The sequence below is a fragment of the Bufo bufo genome, chromosome 3 (assembly GCF_905171765.1).
Source record: "Bufo bufo chromosome 3, aBufBuf1.1, whole genome shotgun sequence".
Lineage (NCBI taxonomy): Eukaryota > Metazoa > Chordata > Amphibia > Anura > Bufonidae > Bufo > Bufo bufo.
Window position 1 is genome coordinate 578428743 of NC_053391.1, and position 21268 is coordinate 578450010.

The 21268-nt window shown below is 43.8% G+C and overlaps 1 protein-coding gene across 3 annotated transcripts in view; it reads left to right on the forward strand.

Moving 5' to 3' along the window:
• The window catches only part of ARHGEF25 (Rho guanine nucleotide exchange factor 25), a 378058-nt gene that overhangs the window by 337929 nt on the left and 18861 nt on the right, over nucleotides 1–21268 (forward strand). For all 3 annotated transcript variants that reach the window (XM_040425760.1, XM_040425761.1, XM_040425762.1), the window contains 2 exons: nucleotides 5914–5980; nucleotides 19959–20062. In XM_040425760.1, the coding sequence (XP_040281694.1) occupies nucleotides 5914–5980; nucleotides 19959–20062 (171 nt within the window). The remainder of the gene's footprint in view (nucleotides 1–5913; nucleotides 5981–19958; nucleotides 20063–21268) is intronic.

The window sequence follows — 21268 nt, forward strand, 5'->3', positions numbered from 1 at the left end:
GCGTAAGGGTCCGAGCGAGTTTCTCAAGGATCAAATTGTGTGTTTAGCGCTTCCGTTACTGATAATACAACCATCTGCATCCGTTATGAACGGATCCGGTTGTATTATCTTTAACATGGCCAAGACGGATCCGTCATGAGCTCCATTGAAAGTCAATGGGGGACGGATCCGCTTTCTATTGTGTCAGAAAATGGATCCATTGACTTGCATTGTGGGTCATGACGGATCCGTCTTGCTCCGCAACCCAGGACGGAAAGCAAACCGCAGCATGTTGCGGTTTGCTCTCCGGTATGAGAACGGAACGGAATGCATTTTGGAGCACTCCGTTCTGTTCAGTTCAGTTTTGTCCTCATTGACAATGGACGGGGACAAAACGTAAGCATTTTTTCCGGTTTTGAGACCCTATGACGGATCTCAATACTAGAAAATATTAACGCTATTGTGAAAGTAACCTATGATGGAATGGTGTCAGAACACACAGTGCATTCTAGTCTTCTGTGCATGGGACTGCCGAGCCCAAAAAAATGGTCAGAGTGCCCATGCTGAGCCCTGTGCACTAGTGAAATACCTTACAATAGGAGCTTTAGCATCAGAGCTGGACCATGGAACAACTAAAGCCTGGTCCAATGAATCATATATAGACCTAAAGCCACTTACCTATATATTGTTGCAGACTGAGACAAGGGCACTCCTTTATGGCAATTCATTAATGGCACCATGCTACAATGAAATTATTGCTTAGGAATAGTTTGAGGGACATGGCCAAAAGGTAAAATGTGCTCCGATCAAGCATCTGTAGGATGTGCTGTAAAGACAGATCAGATCCATGGAGGCCCCAAAATGTAACTTACAGGAACTGAAGGATCTGCTGCTGTTGCGATGGTGCCAAATACCACAGGACATCCTTAGAGGTGTTTTGGCGCTCTTGCCTTGAAAGATCAGACATGTTCTAATTGTATGAAGGGGAGAACATTAATCACACGGTGTAATGTTATGGTTGACATATATATGTAATTCTTTTTCCAGAGATGGGACCCGCACCTATCGGACATTGATGGCATAACTTAGTGATATTCCACCAATGTCTGATACGGGTATAACCCATTAAAGCCTTAGCCTCGACATCCCTTTCCTACCAAGCAATGTCCCCTTGGTGAGCGAGGCATGGTGGATTATTCTTTTTTGCTCACTTGCCTTATAATTCTGTCTATAATAAGATGCACCAAATTTTGACGCAGTTTATGCCAGAATATAGTTGCAGCCGCTCTAGTAAATGCCGGCCAATGACTTCTCATTGAACAATTGGAACGAGGAGAACTGAAAGACATTTGGGGGGTCAAGTATTAAGACCGGCGTTTTAGACGGCGGTCTTAATAGCCCCTATACCTGGCGGTAGATCCAACGAAGTTATGAAGAGACGCCGGCCTCTCCACAAGTTCAGCACATCCAGCACCAGTCTAATTGTAAGCCAGCTTCCTTGTGTCTTACAGTTAGACCTAAAACAGGCATAGAAAATGATGAATGAGACGGGCCGGCCGGCCGTTCCCCTTCCCTGCCCACTTATTAAGACCTGGCGAGAGCGGGCGAAAGTTGCAGATTACAAATAACCTTTGTGCCGCAGTTTGCGCCAGAAATGCATCTAATATAGGCGTATTTCTGGATAATAAATAACCCCCTTGGATTTTATGGACAACATGTTAGCACAATCTAAAGATTATTTCACATTTGACTGTAATTGTATATTCCCAAGCACCCAGAAGAGCTTTCACCTGGAACGCTGCTGTTATATAGCAGTAGTGGAGTACGGCAGAGAGTACTGCATTGCTGGCTAGATCCAGCTCCGAAGTAATGACAAGGTCAGTTTTCTGCATGCAGATCTTAGGTTACTTTCATACTCCAGTAGGGGAACAGCCTGCCGGATCCGTACTAACACTAGCCCATGTGTGCCGCCAGAAGTCCGTTCCAGCCCCATTCACTATAACGGGGAGGGGCGGGAGATGCGGCTGCAGCACGGCAAACAAGCTGAGAGGCGGCCGGACAAATACCGCAGCATGTTGTAGTTTTTGTCCGGCGGGGTCTTGGCCTGTTTGCCGTGCTGCGGCCGGAGCGGACTTCCGGCAGCACACATGGGCTAGCATTAGTACAAATCCGGTAGGCTGTTCCCCTGCCGGACCCTGCTAGCGCGAGTGTGAAAGTAGCCTTAAAAGGAGAAGAAGTATACAGGACGCATATGACTCCTCTTTTTAATTCTCTCCTGATTTTGGCTTCTAAAACTGTCCTGTAACAAAAAAGACAAACCGCTGAGTAGAGAGGCCAGGGGAATGTATTTTGTAGTCAAAGGGGTTTCTGGGATTTTTATATCAATGGCCTATCCTTATTATAGTCTATCAATATCAGAGCGAGAGGGTCCGACACTTTCACCCCTCGCCAATTCCCTTTATTGGGAGCAGGACTGCAGTTACCAGCTCTGTAGTTCAGGCAGGGGTGCGGGGTGTCGGACCCCAAACCGATCTGATATTGATGGCCTATCCTGAGTGTAAAAATCTCAGAAACCCCCTTTAAGGCCATGACTTGGTTGATTATACGGCATGTATGGAGGGAAATGCTGCTCTGCTGATAAGTGACTGAGGAAACGAAAACACTGCTTTTTAGAGGATTTTCTCTACTACCTGACAATGGATGTGGCTTCCGGGGGACGTGACCAATCAGTGTCTCTTTCCTCACTTAGCAGCCTCAGCCTTTGATTGAGAGCGTGGTCTGAGCCTGGCTGCAGCGATTACTGAGCCAGTTGTATATAATGGGTGGTGTCAGCGCAGCCAGACGTCCTCCATCAGCCCCGCCGCCGGAGGGAGGGAGCGTGATCCTCTAGATTGCTGGTGTTCCCTGCTTGTTCAGTATTATACACACACACAAATTTACAAGAAGTTTATATTTAGGAGAGCTGACTTCATCAGTATAGCAGTGCTGAGTTTGTGATCTGACAAAACCCCATTGTGATTTGCTGTCCGTGGCTGCTCTTTTGATTGTATGGCAGGGGTACCTTAATGAGGACCTGGCAGATCTCCTGACGTGATATTTTAGTATCCCCCTTGACATGAAAATGCAGAAGCACCATTTCTGCCTTGCACTATGCTATTCATCTATTATTCCTTCTAGAAATGTATATATAAATGCACAACTGAGTGTTACCATGGCCCTTGTCAAACGGGTGTGTTCCTACACTGAAAGGACACACTCCAACCTGGTAACACCCAGCTGTCGATTTGTTCATTGATTTTGAGGAGGAATCACAGAGGAAACGTACAATACACAGTCCAACGACAAGAGTCTGCAGAATTATTTTATGGGAAATACAGTTATTTGCTAAACTAGACAAGTGACTGATCTTAAACATATTGAGGTATTACTGTGCAAATAATAAACCTTTACATGACAAACTCAGCTCTACTACAAATGTCATATCACAACCACAGTTTCTCATAAAATAAAAAGAAGAGCAAACCAGGAACATGGCACCGCCGTGTTGATATGGTAGCAGTGATGCAGCGTGGCATAACATTTGGCAGACTGTAAGACCCATTAGGCAGTGGCAGTTTATATAAGGAAATCTATAAGACTTAGGGCCCATGCACACAAATGTATTTTCTTGTCCATTCCGGTTTTTTTGCTGACCGTATACGGAACCATTCATTTCAATGGGTCCGCAAAACAAACGGAAGTTACTACGTGTGCATTCCGTTTCCGTATGTCCGTATTTCCGTTCTGCAAAAAAAATTAGAACATGTCCTATTATTGTCCGCATTACAGACAAGGATAGGACTGTTCTATTAGGGGCCAGCTGTTCTGTTCCGCAAAATACGGAATGCACACAGACGTCATCCTTATTTTTTTCGGATCCGTTTTTTGCGGACCGCAAAATGCATACGGTGCATGAGCCCTAATGTAGTCTTTCTACAAACAACATGCAGGCAATGCTTCTTGTGCCACCACAGTCGTATCTCTAGGGCAGGGCTGGCCAACCTGCGACTCTCCAGCTGTTGTAAAACTACAATTCCCACCAGGCCCTGCTGTGGGTTGATAGCTGTAAGCAGACTGGGCATGCTGGGAGTTGTAGTTTTGCAACAGCTGGAGAGCCGCAGGTTGGCCATCCCTGCTCTGGGGAGTAACATGCAGTGCTGGTGAACACTGATATTCAGGGTTTTGAAGCTGTTGCTCTGTGAACTCCCTTTTTAAAGAGGACCTCTCCCGACATGTCTGTTTTATGAACTACTGTACTTGAATTCCCCATGTAATAACAATTCTGGAGCATCTATTCTTATGTCTCTATGTTATGCGATTCTCTTATTATTCCTACTAGAAGTTATGAATGAATTACTAGCTGTTTGCATTGAAGGTCCAGATTAGGGATGAGCGACTCAACTTCAGATGAAACATTCGTTCCAATACTGTACGGAGAGAGCTCCTTACAGTATTAGAATGTATTGGCTCCAATGAGCCGAATTTATTACTTTGCGAAGTTTCGCGAGACTTCGCATAATAACTTCATAAATTGATTAATACTGTAAAAAAAAAACATTTCCCGAACTCGGGTTTCGGTTCCAAGGTATCACTTGGAAGCGAACCAGTGTTCGGGAAATGATTTTTTAAAGTATAAATCAATTTCTGAAGTTATTATGCAAAGTTTCGCGAGACTTCGACTCTTCTAGCAGGAATAATAAGAGAATTGCACAACATAGAGCCATAAGAATAGATGCTGCAGAATTGTTATTACAAGGGGGATGTTAGTAGTAAGGGTACTTTCACACTTGCAATTTACTTTTCCGGCACTGAGTTCCATCCTAGGGGCTCTCTACCAGAAAAGAACTGATCAGTTTTATCCCCATGCATTCTGAATGGAGAGTAATCCATTCAGGATGCATCAGGATGTCTTCAGTTCAGTCTTTTTGACTGATCAGGCAAAAGATAAAACCGCAGCATGCTACGGTTTTATCTCCGGCCCAAAAAACTGAAGACTTGCCTGAATGCCGGCATTTCCGGCATTTTTTTCCATAGGAATGTATTAGTGCCGGATCCAGCATTCAAAATACCGGAATGCCGGATCCATCCCGCAGACCGAAAAAAAGGCGAAAAAAATAAATGCCGGATCCGTTTTGCCGGATGACACCGGAAAGACAGATCCGGCATTTCAATGCATTTTTCTGACTGATCAGGCATTTTTCTGACTGATCAGGCATTTTTCAAACTGATCAGGCATTTTTCAGATCCTGATCAGTCTTACAAATGCCATCAGTTGGCATACGTTTTGCAGGATCTGCTTGCTGGATCACTCTGACGCAAGTGTGAAAGTAGCCTTACTAAAACAGACATGTCAGGAGAGGTTAAAGGCCTTCTTTAACCCTTTGTGGACACTGTAGAGATACCCCAAAGTGCCACCAATGACAGCGGCAGTAGTTTGCATGCCAGATAACAAATGCAGAATATTGGTCCACAGCGCCTTTTTCGCCACGCTGCTCACAGACTACAGTGTGTTGTCCCATAGTATCTCTTGACAACACACTAAAAGTGTGCTCTGTATCTACCCGTCTCCCAGGGGCTGCACTGAGTAGGAGATCGCTGGCCGACTTAGTAAGGCTGTTAAAATGTAATATCTTGCAGCCAGTGTATGTGCAGATAGTAGCGTCAGCTGGACCTAGGTGAGGGCCGCCATGTCTGTCCTCTGCAGTCCTGTATGTTGCCTTGCATCTGCAACATTACTCAGCAGGTAGTGTAGGAAAAATGGCCCTGTCTACCCCAGGACCAACTGATTTAGTGATGGTTTCCATCCAGCGGAACAAACCATTACATTTAACACCTTGATGCTCTGCTTTTTTTCGGCATGTTTAATAAACTTTCATTTTCCACCCGTCATTGCAGGTATGTCTTAATGGAATTAATAGAAACTGAGAAGATGTATGTCGAAGACTTGGGCCAAATAGTAGAGGTAAGTACACATAATGTTGGTGTGTGTCTACATGAGATGCATTAAAGGGGTTGTCCAGGTTCAAGCCTGAACCCGATCTGCACTCTTTCAACCAGCTTTTTATGCTGTATTGCGCAGGGCAGGGGCTGTTTGTTTACGTTTGGATACTGCTAGGCGGAGGCTTCCGCCTAGCAGTGATCCCGGTGACATCACTAGCTCTAATGGGCGGTCTTTAGTGCTGCCGTAGCCTCTAAAAGCAGCGCTAAAGACCGCCCACTAGTGACGGTGACGTCACCAGGCTCACTGCTAGGTGGAAGCCTCCGCCTAACTTACCCATGGAGAGCCCGGTACGTCACCATACCTCAAGAAAAGGGGGAGCATCGGAGTGTGAACAGCACTGATGCTCCATTCATTCATGGTGAATGCAGATCTGGTTGTATCCGGGTTCAGGTCTGAAATCGGAGAACCCCTTTCATTCTCAATACATGGTTCCATATGTATTGTACTTTAGCTGGGCAGTGCCATGCCGCCAGGGTTGTCAACCAGAATTTTTTCTAGATAACATCCCAAAATCACAGACATCCAATATTTTTTGCAGACAAACTGTAAAACCATAATGAATGATATAGGCTATTAGTAATACAGGTCTATATCTCCATATGCGGATAAACCGCATTACCAGCCTTTACTGCGAGCCGTAAAATGATACAATAATCTGGTCGTGTACCACCAGTCTCAAAAAAAATCATGGAAATGTCTGGTTTTTTTCACGGACATAGGAAAAAAGTTGCCTATTTTTATAGACTGTCCAGAAATTTCTGGACGGTTGGCAGCCCTGCCTGCTGCATGTGGATTCTTCCGATCATTACTTGTCTTACGGTACTTCCACACTTGCATTCCGTTGCCGGAACTGCCTGCCGGATCCGGAAAACGGATAGCATTTGTTTCTGGATCCGGATGCGCATCCGGCTGACAAATGCTTTGAAACACCGGATCCGTCTCTCCGGTGTCATCCGGAAAACCGGATCCAGGTATTTTTTTTCTCTCGCATTTTTAAAGATCCGGTTTTCCAGAACACTTAATACCATTTCAATGTAAATGAATGCCGGATCCAGCATTCCGGCAAGTGTACCGGAATTTTGGCCTGAGAAAATACAGCAGCATGCTGCGGTTATTTCTCCGGCCAAATACCGTAAGAGTGACTGAACTGAAGACATCCTGATGCATACTGAACGTATTGCTTTCCATTCAGAATGCATTAGGATAAAACGGAAGCGTTTTTTTTTCCGGTATTGAGCCCCTGTGACTGAACTCAATACCGGAAAACTTTAACGCTAGTGTGAAAGTACCCTTACGGGCTTTGATAACTACGGTGCTTTATAATAGGGAATGGGTTCGGTCCCAGCAGAATTCATTGAGATGTGTAACAAACCATTGCTTATGTGTGACTCCTTTGAGACGAGCATTAATTGAATTTCTCAGAGATTTGTATGCTCTGACAAAAACTGAATGCTTACTAATTATTTTGGCCATCTTTAAATGTCTCTCTGCTAAGTGAATGTGCAGTCCCTTCGGGCTACATTCTGATGAATAAATGATAGTTCCTAGAGATTACAGTTTTGGCCTCGTTCAAACATTTCTTCTTTTTTTTTCACATTCTCTGTACAAATTTGTTAGAGTCAAAAGGAATTTATTTCAGAGAACACAATGGGTCATGTACAATGGTCTTTTGCCTGTTTTCTGACTTTAAAAAGTTCTTAACTTTTTTTTTTTTGTAATTGTCGTTTTATTAAAGTATTTTATATAATACAGTAATACACAAATGAAAGCAAACAGTTATCATTAAATGCATGGAGAATCAAAGAAGGGATACAAATCCAATAACAATAAAGATAGCAATTGAATGTTTGCTAGATACATGGACCAAGACCTAGTTAGCAAACTATAATATAATATACCATACATAGTGATGTTTGCTCTAAAGAATCATAAGAACAGCAAAGTCATACAAGAAAGGGAGTAATGAATGGTTTGTGTGCTAGCACACGGTGTGGGTACCTCTTTTGCGCACAGAGACGACCTCGATTCAGAGACTTTTGCTATAAATGCTATTTATTGTTCAGTAGACAGCGCGTTTCGGAGTTTATAACTCCTTTCTCAAGTCTTGGCGCCATACACAGCAGCACGCACCAGAGGGAGTCTCCAGCCATCTGGCCACTATTGCTGTTGGCGTCCCCAAGACTTGAGAAAGGAGTTATAAACTCCGAAACGCATTGTCTACTCAACAATAAATAGCATTTATACCAAAAGTCCCTCTAATGCAGTAGGTTCGGACACCTGGGATGAGCCGTATAAGCTATGGAGGAAATGTTGTAATTGGGTGTGCTGAAAATTGGCAGAATCTGGCAACTTAAATGAGGATTTAAGACTTCCCCATGATAATAATCGCAAGGACCTGTAGTCTACAATATCTGCAAACCTGAATAATCTATTAGTAAACCAAGGTTTTAAAAAAGATGGTTCCATACTCATTGGGGACTGCGGATTAAATAGAAAAAAGGTCATAGATGATTTTCCAGAGACCAAGGAAAAGCGCTGCTTGCAATTTCTCCAAACATTATATGTGAGGGCCCTAGGACCTAGTAATTTCGGAACAAGTGCTGCTGGTAGGGGTGACCATAACAGAGAATTGGGGTGCACGGGGGCTATCCATAGTTTTTCTATCTCAACCCATCTGGAATATGCCAGAAGTGCAGACCAGGCAAGAAGCCTCCTAAGGTGCGTAGCCCAATAGTATTTTGCAACATCAGGTACCGCTAATCCACCCTGTGATCTAAGTGCAGTGAGAGTAGAGCACGCTATACGGTGCCTCTTCCCGTTCCAAATAAATCTAAGTATCAGGGATTGGAAACCTCTTAGTTCTTTACTGGGTACAGCAACTTGGGTAATACGGACATTTTAACTACAGCTATACGACCAAGAAAAGATATCGTTCATAAGAGCTTTAAGATCCTTGAAGACCGTTGGGAAGTTATTGGCATATAAAGAGGAGTACTTATTTGTAAGATTAACACCTAGATAGCGTATAGAGTTCTCACTCCATTTAAAGTGAAAGTTAGCTTTCAAGGTTGATAGTCTATCAGGGGGAAGGTTAAGCGGTAAAGCCTCAGTCTTAGTCGTATTCACCTTATACCCCAAGAGCCTACCATATGACTCTAGCAATTTAAAAAGATTCGGGAATGTGACATGAGGATTCGTTAAAGTCAGTAAGATGTCATCTGCAAACAGGGATAGCTTATATTCAACTTTATTAACCGTAACCCCATGTATATCTGGGTGGACCTAATGGCCGCCGCGAGAGGTTCAATACAGAGGACAAATAAAAGAGGGGATAGCGGGCACCCTGACGTGTGCCATTGTGAATGGAAAACACCTCTGACGGGGCATGTGGTAATTTGATAATTGCTGTTGGTTGGGCATACAGTGTATGTAGGGCGTTAAGAAATGCTCCTTTAAAGCCAAAGGCCCACAAGGTGGAGAACATAAACAACCAGTTTAATTGGTCAAATGCTTTCTCCGCATCAAGGCCCAGTTATCAACGCGGAGGAGTTATATTTATTGATAATTTCAATTATGTCAATGGATCTTCTAGTATTGTCTCCACCCTGTCGGCCTCTAACAAAGCCCACTTGATCCTTATGAATTAGTTGTGGGAGCCAAAATGCAAGCCTAATGGCCAGAGTTTTAGTAAATATTTTCAAATCCGAATTTAAAAGAGCTATGGGTCTGTAATTTGTGCAATCCATTGGATCTTTTCCTGGTTTGGGGATTAGTGTTATATAGGAATGCAAAATAGATGAAGGTATCGGAGTGCCCTGCAGAAAAGTATTAAAAAGTGCTACCATATGTGGTAGAAGAATAGAGGAAAAAGTCTTGTAATATGTGTAAGGTAAGCCATCAGGCCCAGGGGACCTATTATTTGGTAGCTGTTTCAAAACCTCCTGCAGCTCTTCAATTGTTATCTGTGCATTTAGTGTGGACATGGCCTCTTTGGAGATCTGCGGTAAGTTGCACTGAGTCAGGAAGGAATGGAAAAGTTTTTGGCGTTCTGTTTGATTGGACGGTAGCTGTTGCGGAAGGGAATACAAAGTCGCATAGTATTCTTGAAACATAGCTGAAATGGTTTTCGGATCATAAACCAGTGTACCGTCAGTTTTTCTCATAACTGACGGGGATCCCAACATGTTCGAATCCTGCAACTGGCGTGCTAGAATAGTATGCAATTTATTGCCCCAGGTATAAATTTCTTGTCGCGAGAATTGCAGCTGTTTTTCAGTTTTTTTGGTACGCCAGTTCATTTTGCAACTTTTTAAATGTCATTGCACCTGAATTTAGGCACAAGGGACATTTCTATGCCACCCTTGCTACTTTTCAAAAAGAGGGCATGCCCATCAGCCCCAGCACATTTGCCATAATTTACTCCAGCTACGAGCTCAGCGCCTGGACAGCTGGAGTATGCCCTTAAAGGGCTTATACAATCCCTAAAAAAAAACTATAATGCCCGGCCTACTCCCCAGCACCTGCGTCACTTCTGATCCCCACACTGCCACCGTGGCATCTCCCCGTTGCGACGCTAGGGAGGCTCGTCCCCATCGCAGCCTGCTATTGGCTGCCCCTCAGGTCCACCTCCCTGTCACTAATGCATAGCTTGTCCCTATACTATCTCATTGTTTGTAAGTAGCAGTGCGCCTATTACACGGCGCGATCTTCTGCCAGCAACCCAGGATTTGTTTGCATGTTAAAACCCGATGAACGAGTGGCAGTCTTACACTGCCAGATGATCGCTAACGAGAGTTCATACAAACAGTCGTTAGCGATCATCTTAACAATAATCTGCCGGTGTAATAGGACCTATAGTCAGGACCTTTGCCCTAATATAAAAGTGATCTGATCCTATAAGTGATATGTTCTTTTTCTAGTGATGACAAGCTAAACATTGTCCACAGATTCTGTATGTGTATAACTTCTATGTTGGGTCTCAATCACATGACTGTATTTCTCATCCGTGTTTTATATGCATTTTTTGCAGATACTACTGTGACCTATTTATTTCTATGGGGCCATGCAAATATCTGTATTTTTTCAGATCAATGTGGCCTTTCTAGAACATGTGTTTGACGAGCACACAGAAGGTATCTGTGTTTTTCCAAACCATGGTTTGCAGGCCAAAATATAGATATAGTCATGTGCATGAAGCCTTACACTTATGCAAAAAAATAAATATTTATCATCAAGGGTGGACTGGCCATAGACCCTACAGGGAAATTTCCTAGTGGGCCGATGGCCAGAAGGCCGTCCAAGCCCTTCTCCTGGCCGCCAGCTAGGTGCACAATGATCTGATGGTTTCAGCATTTAAAGGGGTTATCCGAGTAATGGAAAAAAAAAAAACATAAAACTCACCAGGACTTACATATACATTAGTTAAGATTGATTTCTTTAAAAATGAAAAAACATACTTCCACCTTTGCATGGTTCTGTTATTCTTGCTTTGTTTACATGCTGCAGCAAAGCTGTGGGGGCGTGTAACAACAATGACTAAGCTCTCCCTCATGAATATTTTTGGGTGTGAATAGTCTGCCCTTCCCCGCCCCCTGCACTGCACAACCTAACCTAGCATACAAACAGTCACATTATCATCACCTAGCTCACACAGGCAGAAGATCTTCCTGTCACATTGAAGATACACAGAATATATATATATACTGTATAAATTAGGCTACTTTCACACTTGCGGCAGAGGATTCCGGCAGGCAGTTCCGGCGACGGAACTGCCTGCGGGATCCGTCAAAACGTATGCCAACTGATGGCATTTGTCAGACGGATCAGGATTGAAATGCCGTCATCCGGAAAAACAGATCCGGCATTATTTTTTTTTTTACATTTTTTGCGGTCTGAGCATGCGCAGACCGCAATGCCGGATCCGTTTTGCCGAAACACTCGGGGCCGGATCTGGCATTAATGCATTTCAATGGGAAAAGTGCAGGCTGCGTTTTGCTGTCCGCCTCCAGAGCAGAATGTAGATGGATCGGAGGCAAACGGATGCATTCTGAGCGGATCCTTTTCCATTCAGAATGCATTAGGGCAAAATGGATCCGTTTTGGACCGCTTGTGAGAGCCCTGAACGGATCTCACAAACAGAAAGCCAAAACGCCAGTGTGAAAGTAGCCTTATATACACTGCGTGCAGAATTATTAGGCAAATGAGTATTTTGACCACATCATCCTCTTTATGCATGTTGTCTTACTCCAAGCTGTATAGGCTCGAAAGCCTACTACCAATTAAGCATATTAGGTGATGTGCATCTCTGTAATGAGAAGGGGTGTGGTCTAATGACATCAACACCCTATATTAGGTGTGCATAATTAGTAGGCAACTTCCTTTCCTTTGGCAAAATGGGTCAAAAGAAGGACTTGACAGGCTCAGAAAAGTCAAAAATAGTGAGATATCTTGCAGAGGGATGCAGCACTCTTAAAATTGCAAAGCTTCTGAAGCGTGATCATCGAACAATCAAGCGTTTAATTCAAAATAGTCAACAGGGTCGCAAGAAGCGTGTGGAAAAACCAAGGCGCAAAATAACTGCCCATGAACTGAGAAAAGTCAAGCGTGCAGCTGCCAAGATGCCACTTGCCACCAGTTTGGCCATATTTCAGAGCTGCAACATCACTGGAGTGCCCAAAAGCACAAGGTGTGCAATACTCAGAGACATGGCCAAGGTAAGAAAGGCTGAAAGACGACCACCACTGAACAAGACACACAAGCTGAAACGTCAAGACTGGGCCAAGAAATATCTCAAGACTGATTTTTCTAAGGTTTTATGGACTGATGAAATGAGAGTGAGTCTTGATGGGCCAGATGGATGAGCCCGTGGCTGGATTGGTAAAGGGCAGAGAGCTCCAGTCCGACTCAGACGCCAGCAAGGTGGAGTTGGAGTACTGGTTTGGGCTGGTATCATCAAAGATGAGCTTGTGGGGCCTTTTCGGGTTGAGGATGGAGTCAAGCTCAACTCCCAGTCCTACTGCCAGTTTCTGGAAGACACCTTCTTCAAGCAGTGGTACAGGAAGAAGTCTGCATCCTTCAAGAAAAACATGATTTTCATGCAGGACAATGCTCCATCACACGCGTCCAAGTACTCCACAGCGTGGCTGGCAAGAAAGGGTATAAAAGAAGAAAATCTAATGACATGGCCTCCTTGTTCACCTGATCTGAACCCCATTGTGAACCTGTGGTCCATCATCAAATGTGAGATTTACAAGGAGGGAAATCAGTACACCTCTCTGAACAGTGTCTGGGAGGCTGTGGTTGCTGCTGCACGCAATGTTGATGGTGAACAGATCAAAACACTGACAGAATCCATGGATGGCAGGCTTTTGAGTGTCCTTGCAAAGAAAGGTGGCTTTATTGGTCACTGATTTGTTTTTGTTTTGTTTTTGAATGTCAGAAATGTATATTTGTGAATGTTGAGATGTTATATTGGTTTCACTGGTAAAAATAAATAATTGAAATGGGTATATATTTGTTTTTTGTTAAGTTGCCTAATAATTATGCACAGTAATAGTCACCTGCACACACAGATATCCCCCTAAAATAGCTAAAACTAAAAACAAACTAAAAACTACTTCCAAAAATATTCAGCTTTGATATTAATGAGTTTTTTGGGTTCATTGAGAACATGGTTGTTGTTCAATAATAAAATTAATCCTCAAAAATACAACTTGCCTAATAATTCTGCACTCCCTGTACATTTATGGTAAATACTGTACCAACACTGTACAACAGCACTTTTATGGTCTAGTGTCATGTATACTGCTAGCAAATACATACAGGTGAAACTCGAAAAATTTGAATATCGTGCAAAAGTCCATTTATTTCAGTAATGCAAATTAAAAGGAATTGCATTAATGCAGCTTAAAATTTTAATTTTGTGAAAAGGTTCAATATTCTAGGCTCAAAGTGTCACACTCTAGTCAGCTAATTAATCCATACCCCCTGAGCAAAGGGTACCTCAAAAATTGTGACTTTGGGGTTTCATAAGCTGTAAGCCATAATCATCCAAATTATAACAAATAAAGGCTTGAAATATCTCGCTTTGCATGTAATGAGTCTATCTCATATGTTAGTTTCCAATTTAAGTTGCATTACTGAAATAAATGAACTTTGCACGATATTCAAATTTTTTGAGTTTCACCTGTATATATCTTCTTAGTGAGACTGATAGACACAGCAAGCGCATATACGTATTGTGCTTGCTGTGTAACTGTGGTTGTGGACAAGAGCGAATAAGTGATCATACATCTAGCGTACACAGACAATGAATATGTCACACACACAGTATACAAAGCATGAACTGTACAGCTCCTCCTGTCCTGTATACTGGGTGTAATTCTCAGTATCTGCTCTTGTTCTGTATATATGGACATTGCACAGTACCACTTCTCCTGTCCTGTATTTCTGTTCCGAGCAGGAGCGCACGGTGTCATTGGTTGCTATGACGCCGTGCGCTTCATGCCGCCGCTGCTGTACAGTAATACACTCGTATAGTATAGTGTATTACTGTACAGCAGCGGCGGCATGAAACGCACGGTGTCATAGCAACCAATGACGCTGTGCGCTCTTGCTCTGAACAGAAATCCAGCCCGGCATACCACGGACCGCTCTCGGCCGTGTGCATTCCGCCTTATTCTGTATATATGGACACTGTACAGTACTACTTCTCCTGTCCTGTATACAAGACTGTTGGAAGACCATTTCAGGGGACTACCTCTTGAAGCTCATCAAGAGAATGCCAAGAGTGTGCAAAGCAGTAATCAAAGCAAAAGGTGGCTACTTGGAAGAACCTAGAATATGACATCTTTTCAGTTGTTTCACACTAGTTTGTTATGTATATAATTCCACATGTGTGAATTCATAGTTTTGATGCCTTCATAGTCATGAAAATAAAGAAAACTCTTTGAATGAGAAGGTGTGTCCAAACTTTTGGTCTGTACTGTATATATATATATATATATATATATAGTGGGGATTTGCCCCAAATGTAGCCTTCTGATAAATGCACAGCAGCCTTTTATCGGTCAAAAGCAAAGTAACAAATGTCTCTTATTGTTGGCACACAATAAAGCAATAAACGGTAGTGATCGGCTTGTTCCAGCCGACACTTAAAAAAAACAATACAGTCCAGTATCTGATTGAGTTACACAGGTATGATTTTGGGCACAATACAGTAACCCCCCACAGGGTGTATGTGGACCTCGCTTTGTCCTCAGTCTTTCGGCAGAGCCACTCCAGCTCAGACTCAGCTCCAAACACACCGCTATCCAGAGCTCCACAGTCAGATAGGCAATTCCCTCCACACAAACTTGCTGGCTGTCTTTTGTAAGCCAGTCAAAACCCGGCCTGGACCGTGGGGAGTAGTCACCCACCCCCTTTAACAGTGAGTTTCACAGCAACCTATTCCCTTGACAGTGACCTCCTCAGACGGATTTTTCTGTGACTGTTGTGTCGCAGTATGTCACATGTCACAGTGCAACACCATAGACTATCATTATAAAAATTGTCGCGCGACACATTTAGCAGTGTAGTTGTGCCCTATGTGTCGTACGACTTATTGTCGTCGTGTAGCCCTAGCCAAAAGCTGACCTACAGCAGTGAAGAAAAATGGCTGGGTTGTTATGGAAACCTGGAGTAAAACTGTGTGTATGTGGAGAATAAGGACCTGCGAGCTTCTATTGGCTGATAAGGGACATGTGACCATGTGTATGGCAGTTGGGATATGAAGAGAAAGACTTGCAGGCTTGTATTGGCTAATGCAGGTTATTTTTTGAAAATATCTCAGGAACGTTACGTCCTAGAGAGCTGTGACCCCCACAAGATTTCTTTCCAGGTAGCAAGAGATGTGTATACCAAGTTTCGTTGAAATCGATGGTTGCGTTTTTAAATGATTTCGGAACATACGCACATATATACGTCCTTCTTTTTATATATATAGATATATTCAATCATGGGCATGGATTTACTTGTGTGTGTGTGTGGTCTTGGGAAGTGGCTTTGGGGTCCGATTGCCAGTGTCTCAATGCGCTGTTGTTTTCACAGGGCTGCCGACACTGGTAAGGATCGCTCATGCGCGATCCCTCACAGGAGCCGGCCGGCAGCCAGATCAGGGAGAGGGGCGGGCCACAGACTCTGACGTTTCGTAGAGAGGGGCAAACACGAAACGTCAGCACAGGAGCCTGGTGGATGACGTCGGAGGTCACATGACCCGCATCGGCCCTGCAGGAACACCTCATAATAAATGAAGACAGTAAATTACAAAAGTATTTTTAATTAAGTTATAAGCCACATTACCATAAGTACATATAACTCGGACAACCCCTTTAATTAATGCTAGGAGCATCAGATACTGTGCTGCACTGTGGTATTTGGTTCTACTGAGGCAGTATTATTTGATGCTGCTGAGGCAGTATTTTGTACTGTACTGCAATATTTGATGCTGCTGAGACAGTATTTTGTGCTGCACTGTGATATTTGATGCTGCTGAGACAGTATTTTGTTCTGCACTGTGATATTTGATGCTGCTGAGGCAGTATTTTGTGCTGCACTGTGATATCTGATGCTGCTAAGGCAGTATTTTGTGCTGCACTGTGATATTTGATTCTGTTGAGGCAGTATTTTGTGCTGCACTGTGATATTTCATGCTGCTGAGGCAGTATTTTGTGCTGCACTGTGATATTTGGTGCTGCTGAGGTAGTATTTTGTTCTGCACTGTGATATTTGGTGCTGCTGAGGCAGTATTTGGTGCTGCACTGTGATATTTGATGCTGCTGAGGCAGTATTTTGTGCTGCACTGTGATATTTGATGCTGCTGAGGGAGTATTTTGTGCTGCACTGTGATATTTGATGCTGCTGAGGCAGTATTTCGTTCTGCACTGTGATATTTGATGCTATTGAGGCAGTATTTTGTGCTGCACTGTGATATTTGGTGCTGCTGAGGTAGTATTTTGTTCTGCACTGTGATATTTGGTGCTGCTGAGGCAGTATTTGGTGCTGCACTGTGATATTTGATGCTGCTGAGGCAGTATTTTGTGCTGCACTGTGATATTTGATGCTGCTGAGGGAGTATTTTGTGCTGCACTGTGATATTTGATGCTGCTGAGGCAGTATTTCGTTCTGCACTGTGATATTTGATGCTATTGAGGCAGTATTTTGTGCTGCACTGTGATATTTGGTACTGCTGAGGCAGTATTTTGTTCTGCACTGTGATATTTCATGCTGCTGAGGCAGTATTTTGTGCTGCACTGTGATATTTGGTGCTGCTGAGGTAGTATTTTGTTCTGCACTGTGATATTTGGTGCTGCTGAGGCAGTATTTTGTGCTGCACTGTGATATTTGGTGCTAATGAGGCAGTATTTTGTTCTGCACTGTGATATTTCATGCTGCTGAGGCAGTATTTTGTGCTGCACTGTGATATTTGATGCTGCTGAGGCAGTATTTTTATGCTGCACTGTGGTATTAACTTTTGGTGGGGAGTTATTTTGTTCTGCACTGTGATATTTGATGCTATTGAGGCAGTATTTTGTGCTGCACTGTGATATTTGGTACTGCTGAGGCAGTATTTTGTTCTGCACTGTGATATTTCATGCTGCTGAGGCAGTATTTTGTGCTGCACTGTGCTATTTGGTGCTGCTGAGGTAGTATTTTGTTCTGCACTGTGATATTTGGTGCTGCTGAGGCAGTATTTTGTGCTGCACTGTGATATTTGGTGCTAATGAGGCAGTATTTTGTTCTGCACTGTGATATTTCATGCTGCTGAGGCAGTATTTTGTGCTGCACTGTGATATTTGATGCTGCTGAGGCAGTATTTTTATGCTGCACTGTGGTATTAACTTTTGGTGGGGAGTTATTTTGTACTGCACTGTGATATTTCATGCTCCTGAGGCAGTATTTTGTGCTGCACTGTGATATTTGATGCTGCTGAGACAGTATTTTGTTCTGCACTGTGATATTTGGTGCTGCTGAGGCAGTATTTTGTGCTGCACTGTGATATTTGGTGCTGCTGAGACAGTATTTTGTTCTGCACTGTGATATTTGATGCTGCTGAGGCAGTATTTTGTTCTGCACTGTGATATTTGGTGCTGCTGAGGCAGTATTTTGTGCTGCACTGTGATATTTGGTGCTAATGAGACAGTATTTTGTTCTGCACTGTGATATTTGGTGCTGCTGAGGCAGTATTTTGTGCTGCACTGTGATATTTGGTGCTGCTGAGACAGTATTTTGTTCTGCACTGTGATATTTGATGCTGCTGAGGCAGTATTTTGTTCTGCACTGTGATATTTGGTGCTGCTGAGGCAGTATTTTGTGCTGCACTGTGATATTTGGTGCTAATGAGGCAGTATTTTGTTCTGCACTGTGATATTTCATGCTGCTGAGGCAGTATTTTGTTCTGCACTGTGATATTTGGTGCTGCTGAGACAGTATTTTGTTCTGCACTGTGATATTTGGTGCTGCTGAGGCAGTATTTTGTGCTGCACTGTGATATTTCATGCTGCTGAGGCAGTATTTTGTGCTGCACTGTGATATTTGATGCTGCTGAGACAGTATTTTGTTCTGCACTGTGATATTTGGTGCTGCTGAGGCAGTATTTTGTGCTGCACTGTGATATTTGGTGCTGCTGAGATATTATTCTGTGCTGCACTGTGATAATTTAGTTTTGCTGGGGCGGTGTTTTGTGCTGCGCTGCGGTATTGCTGGCCTGGCCTACTGGTGTTGCCCTGCATTCTCTCAATTTGGATCCACCTACAAGATATTTTTGGTCTTTTTCTCTAGTCTCCCAGCCCACCCCCGTTTATCATGGCTGTACAAGGTCTCTAATTTAGCAGTGAAGCATCATTTAAACAAGTTCACTACGGCTTGAAGAGTTCAGTGTGAGGAAACATAGTTATTACCGCTCCACAAACAGAACAGTAGAGAAGCAAACAGATCCCAGCTGATATAACACAAGCAGGAAACAGGGCTGCCGGACCCAATGGGAAGCAGGGACGCCGAGGGCTAGGGTGCTCCAGTTTAAGCCCTTTACGACGTGTGTAGCCTCATGCAGGGGCAGGGATATTTATTCTCCTTTTTTCCGGGACCATGTACGGAACAACCAGGTCACTCGTAACATGGGACATTAGATGATGACCCTACTGCAGTGTCAAGGCCGATATATTACCGAGAAATCATAATCTGTGAGAGCAGTGAGTAATAACATCATATAGAATTTTTGGCTTAGCATTAGGTAGTTTTATTCTCCATATGTGTCTTCACCACATCTACAGTTTGTATTAGGAAAGACTCAGAAAGGATGGTTGCCGATACGGTTAGAAGAGCACAGAAGAGCCTCTGCCTGATGTCTGGAAATTATAATGATGCATCCAATGAATCTCAATGTTCAGCACGTTAGATAGCCCAGCATCTTCAAACCCAGTCTGTGTAAGGCCTCCTGCACACGACCGTAGGTGTCCCTTTGCCGTATTGCGGATCCGCAATACACGGGCACCGTTCCGTGTGCATTCCACATCACAGATGTGGACCCATTCACTTCAGTGGGTCCGCAAATCCGGAGATGCGGAACGGAAGCACGGAACAGAACCCTATGGAAGCACTACAGAGTGCTTCCGTGGGGTTTCGTTCCGTACTTCCGTTCTGCAAAAAGATAGAACATGTCCTATCTTTTTGCGGAACGGCCGGATCGCGGACCCATTCAAGTGAATGGATCCGCTGCGGCTGCCCCGCGGTCGGTGTTCATGCATTGCGCCCCGCATTTTGTGGCCGCAGCACGGCCATGGGGCGCACGCGTTTATGTGCAGGAGGCCTAACCCTCAGGTGCTTCCTTGGATCTGTACCCTAGCCTTTGCTTTGATTATAGACAGTGTCAGCACTTATACTGAGTGTCACCTTTTCTCTGCAGGGTTATATGGCGACCATGAATGCTCAAGGAATTCCTGAGGACATGAAGGGAAAAGACAAAATTGTATTTGGAAATATTCACCAGATATACGACTGGCACAAAGAGTAGGTGACTGCAGAATTACATAAAAAATGAAGATAAAACACAAGGCGGGGAGAAAGAATACTATATAGGCCTTTTGGACTGCAACAGCTAAGGCTGGGTTCCCATAACGTTTTGTTTTCCACTCTTCAGATCCGTCAGAAAAAAAATGGATCCTTTTCTGGATCTTTCATCTGACAGATCTGAAGAATGGAAAACGAAATGGTGATGTGAACCTAGCTTAACTTTAAAGAGAGCATCATGCTTTTCATAGCTGCCTCAGTGTACGACAACATGGCGCGGCCCTGCTGCAGCTGAATACTGATCGGCCATAAAAGCCACATCTGTATCCTGCAAACGGATGTCTCCATCGGTAATGGCTACGCGGCAACCTGTGAGAAACAATGCGTTTGTAATTATTAGTAGGACATAGCTGCGGCTTGTACGGTCGTGCGGTGCTCAATCTGCAGGTGGCACCAAACTCCGTGTGGTCGTACCTTTGATTGGCTGACAGTGGTGATGTACATGTAGACAGCATGTCACGCTCCCAATCCAGTGGGGACTGGAAGTGGTGGAGAAGGGAGCTCATTGCTGGATCCGAAGCACCTATAACACTTGCACACTGCCCAGCCATCTGAACATCAGTTCCTGGTCTCATTGAACCCCTTTAAAGAGGACCTGTCACCGCTTCTGACATGCGTGTTTTAATAGCTTCATGCATTCCCCGTGTAATAACAATTCTGGAGCATCTATTCTTATGTCTCTATGGTGTGCCATTCTTTTATTACTTCTACTAGAAGTTATGAATGAATTGCTAGCAGTCTGCAGTAAGGGTACAGAGGGGAGGTAACCAGTTGGGGGTGTACCTGCACAGTCTTACAATAGAAGCCCTGATTGGATAGAGCGAGTCTGTGCAGGTACACACCCCCAACTGGTGACCACCACCCTGTACCCTTACTGCAGACTGCTAGCAATTAATTCATAACTTCTAGTAGACATAATAAAGGAATGGCACAACATAGAGACATAAGAATAGATGCTCCAGAACTGTTATTACACGGGGAATGCATGGAGCTATTAAAACAGGCATGTCAGAAGTGGTGAAAGGACCTCTTTAAGTTCCTTTACACACAGTTTTTTTTCTAGTCTTTTTTGCTCACTAAAAAACACCTTAGGCCCCTTTCAGACGAGCGAGTTACATGCCTCGGACTGGCAGCGTGAGTATGCAG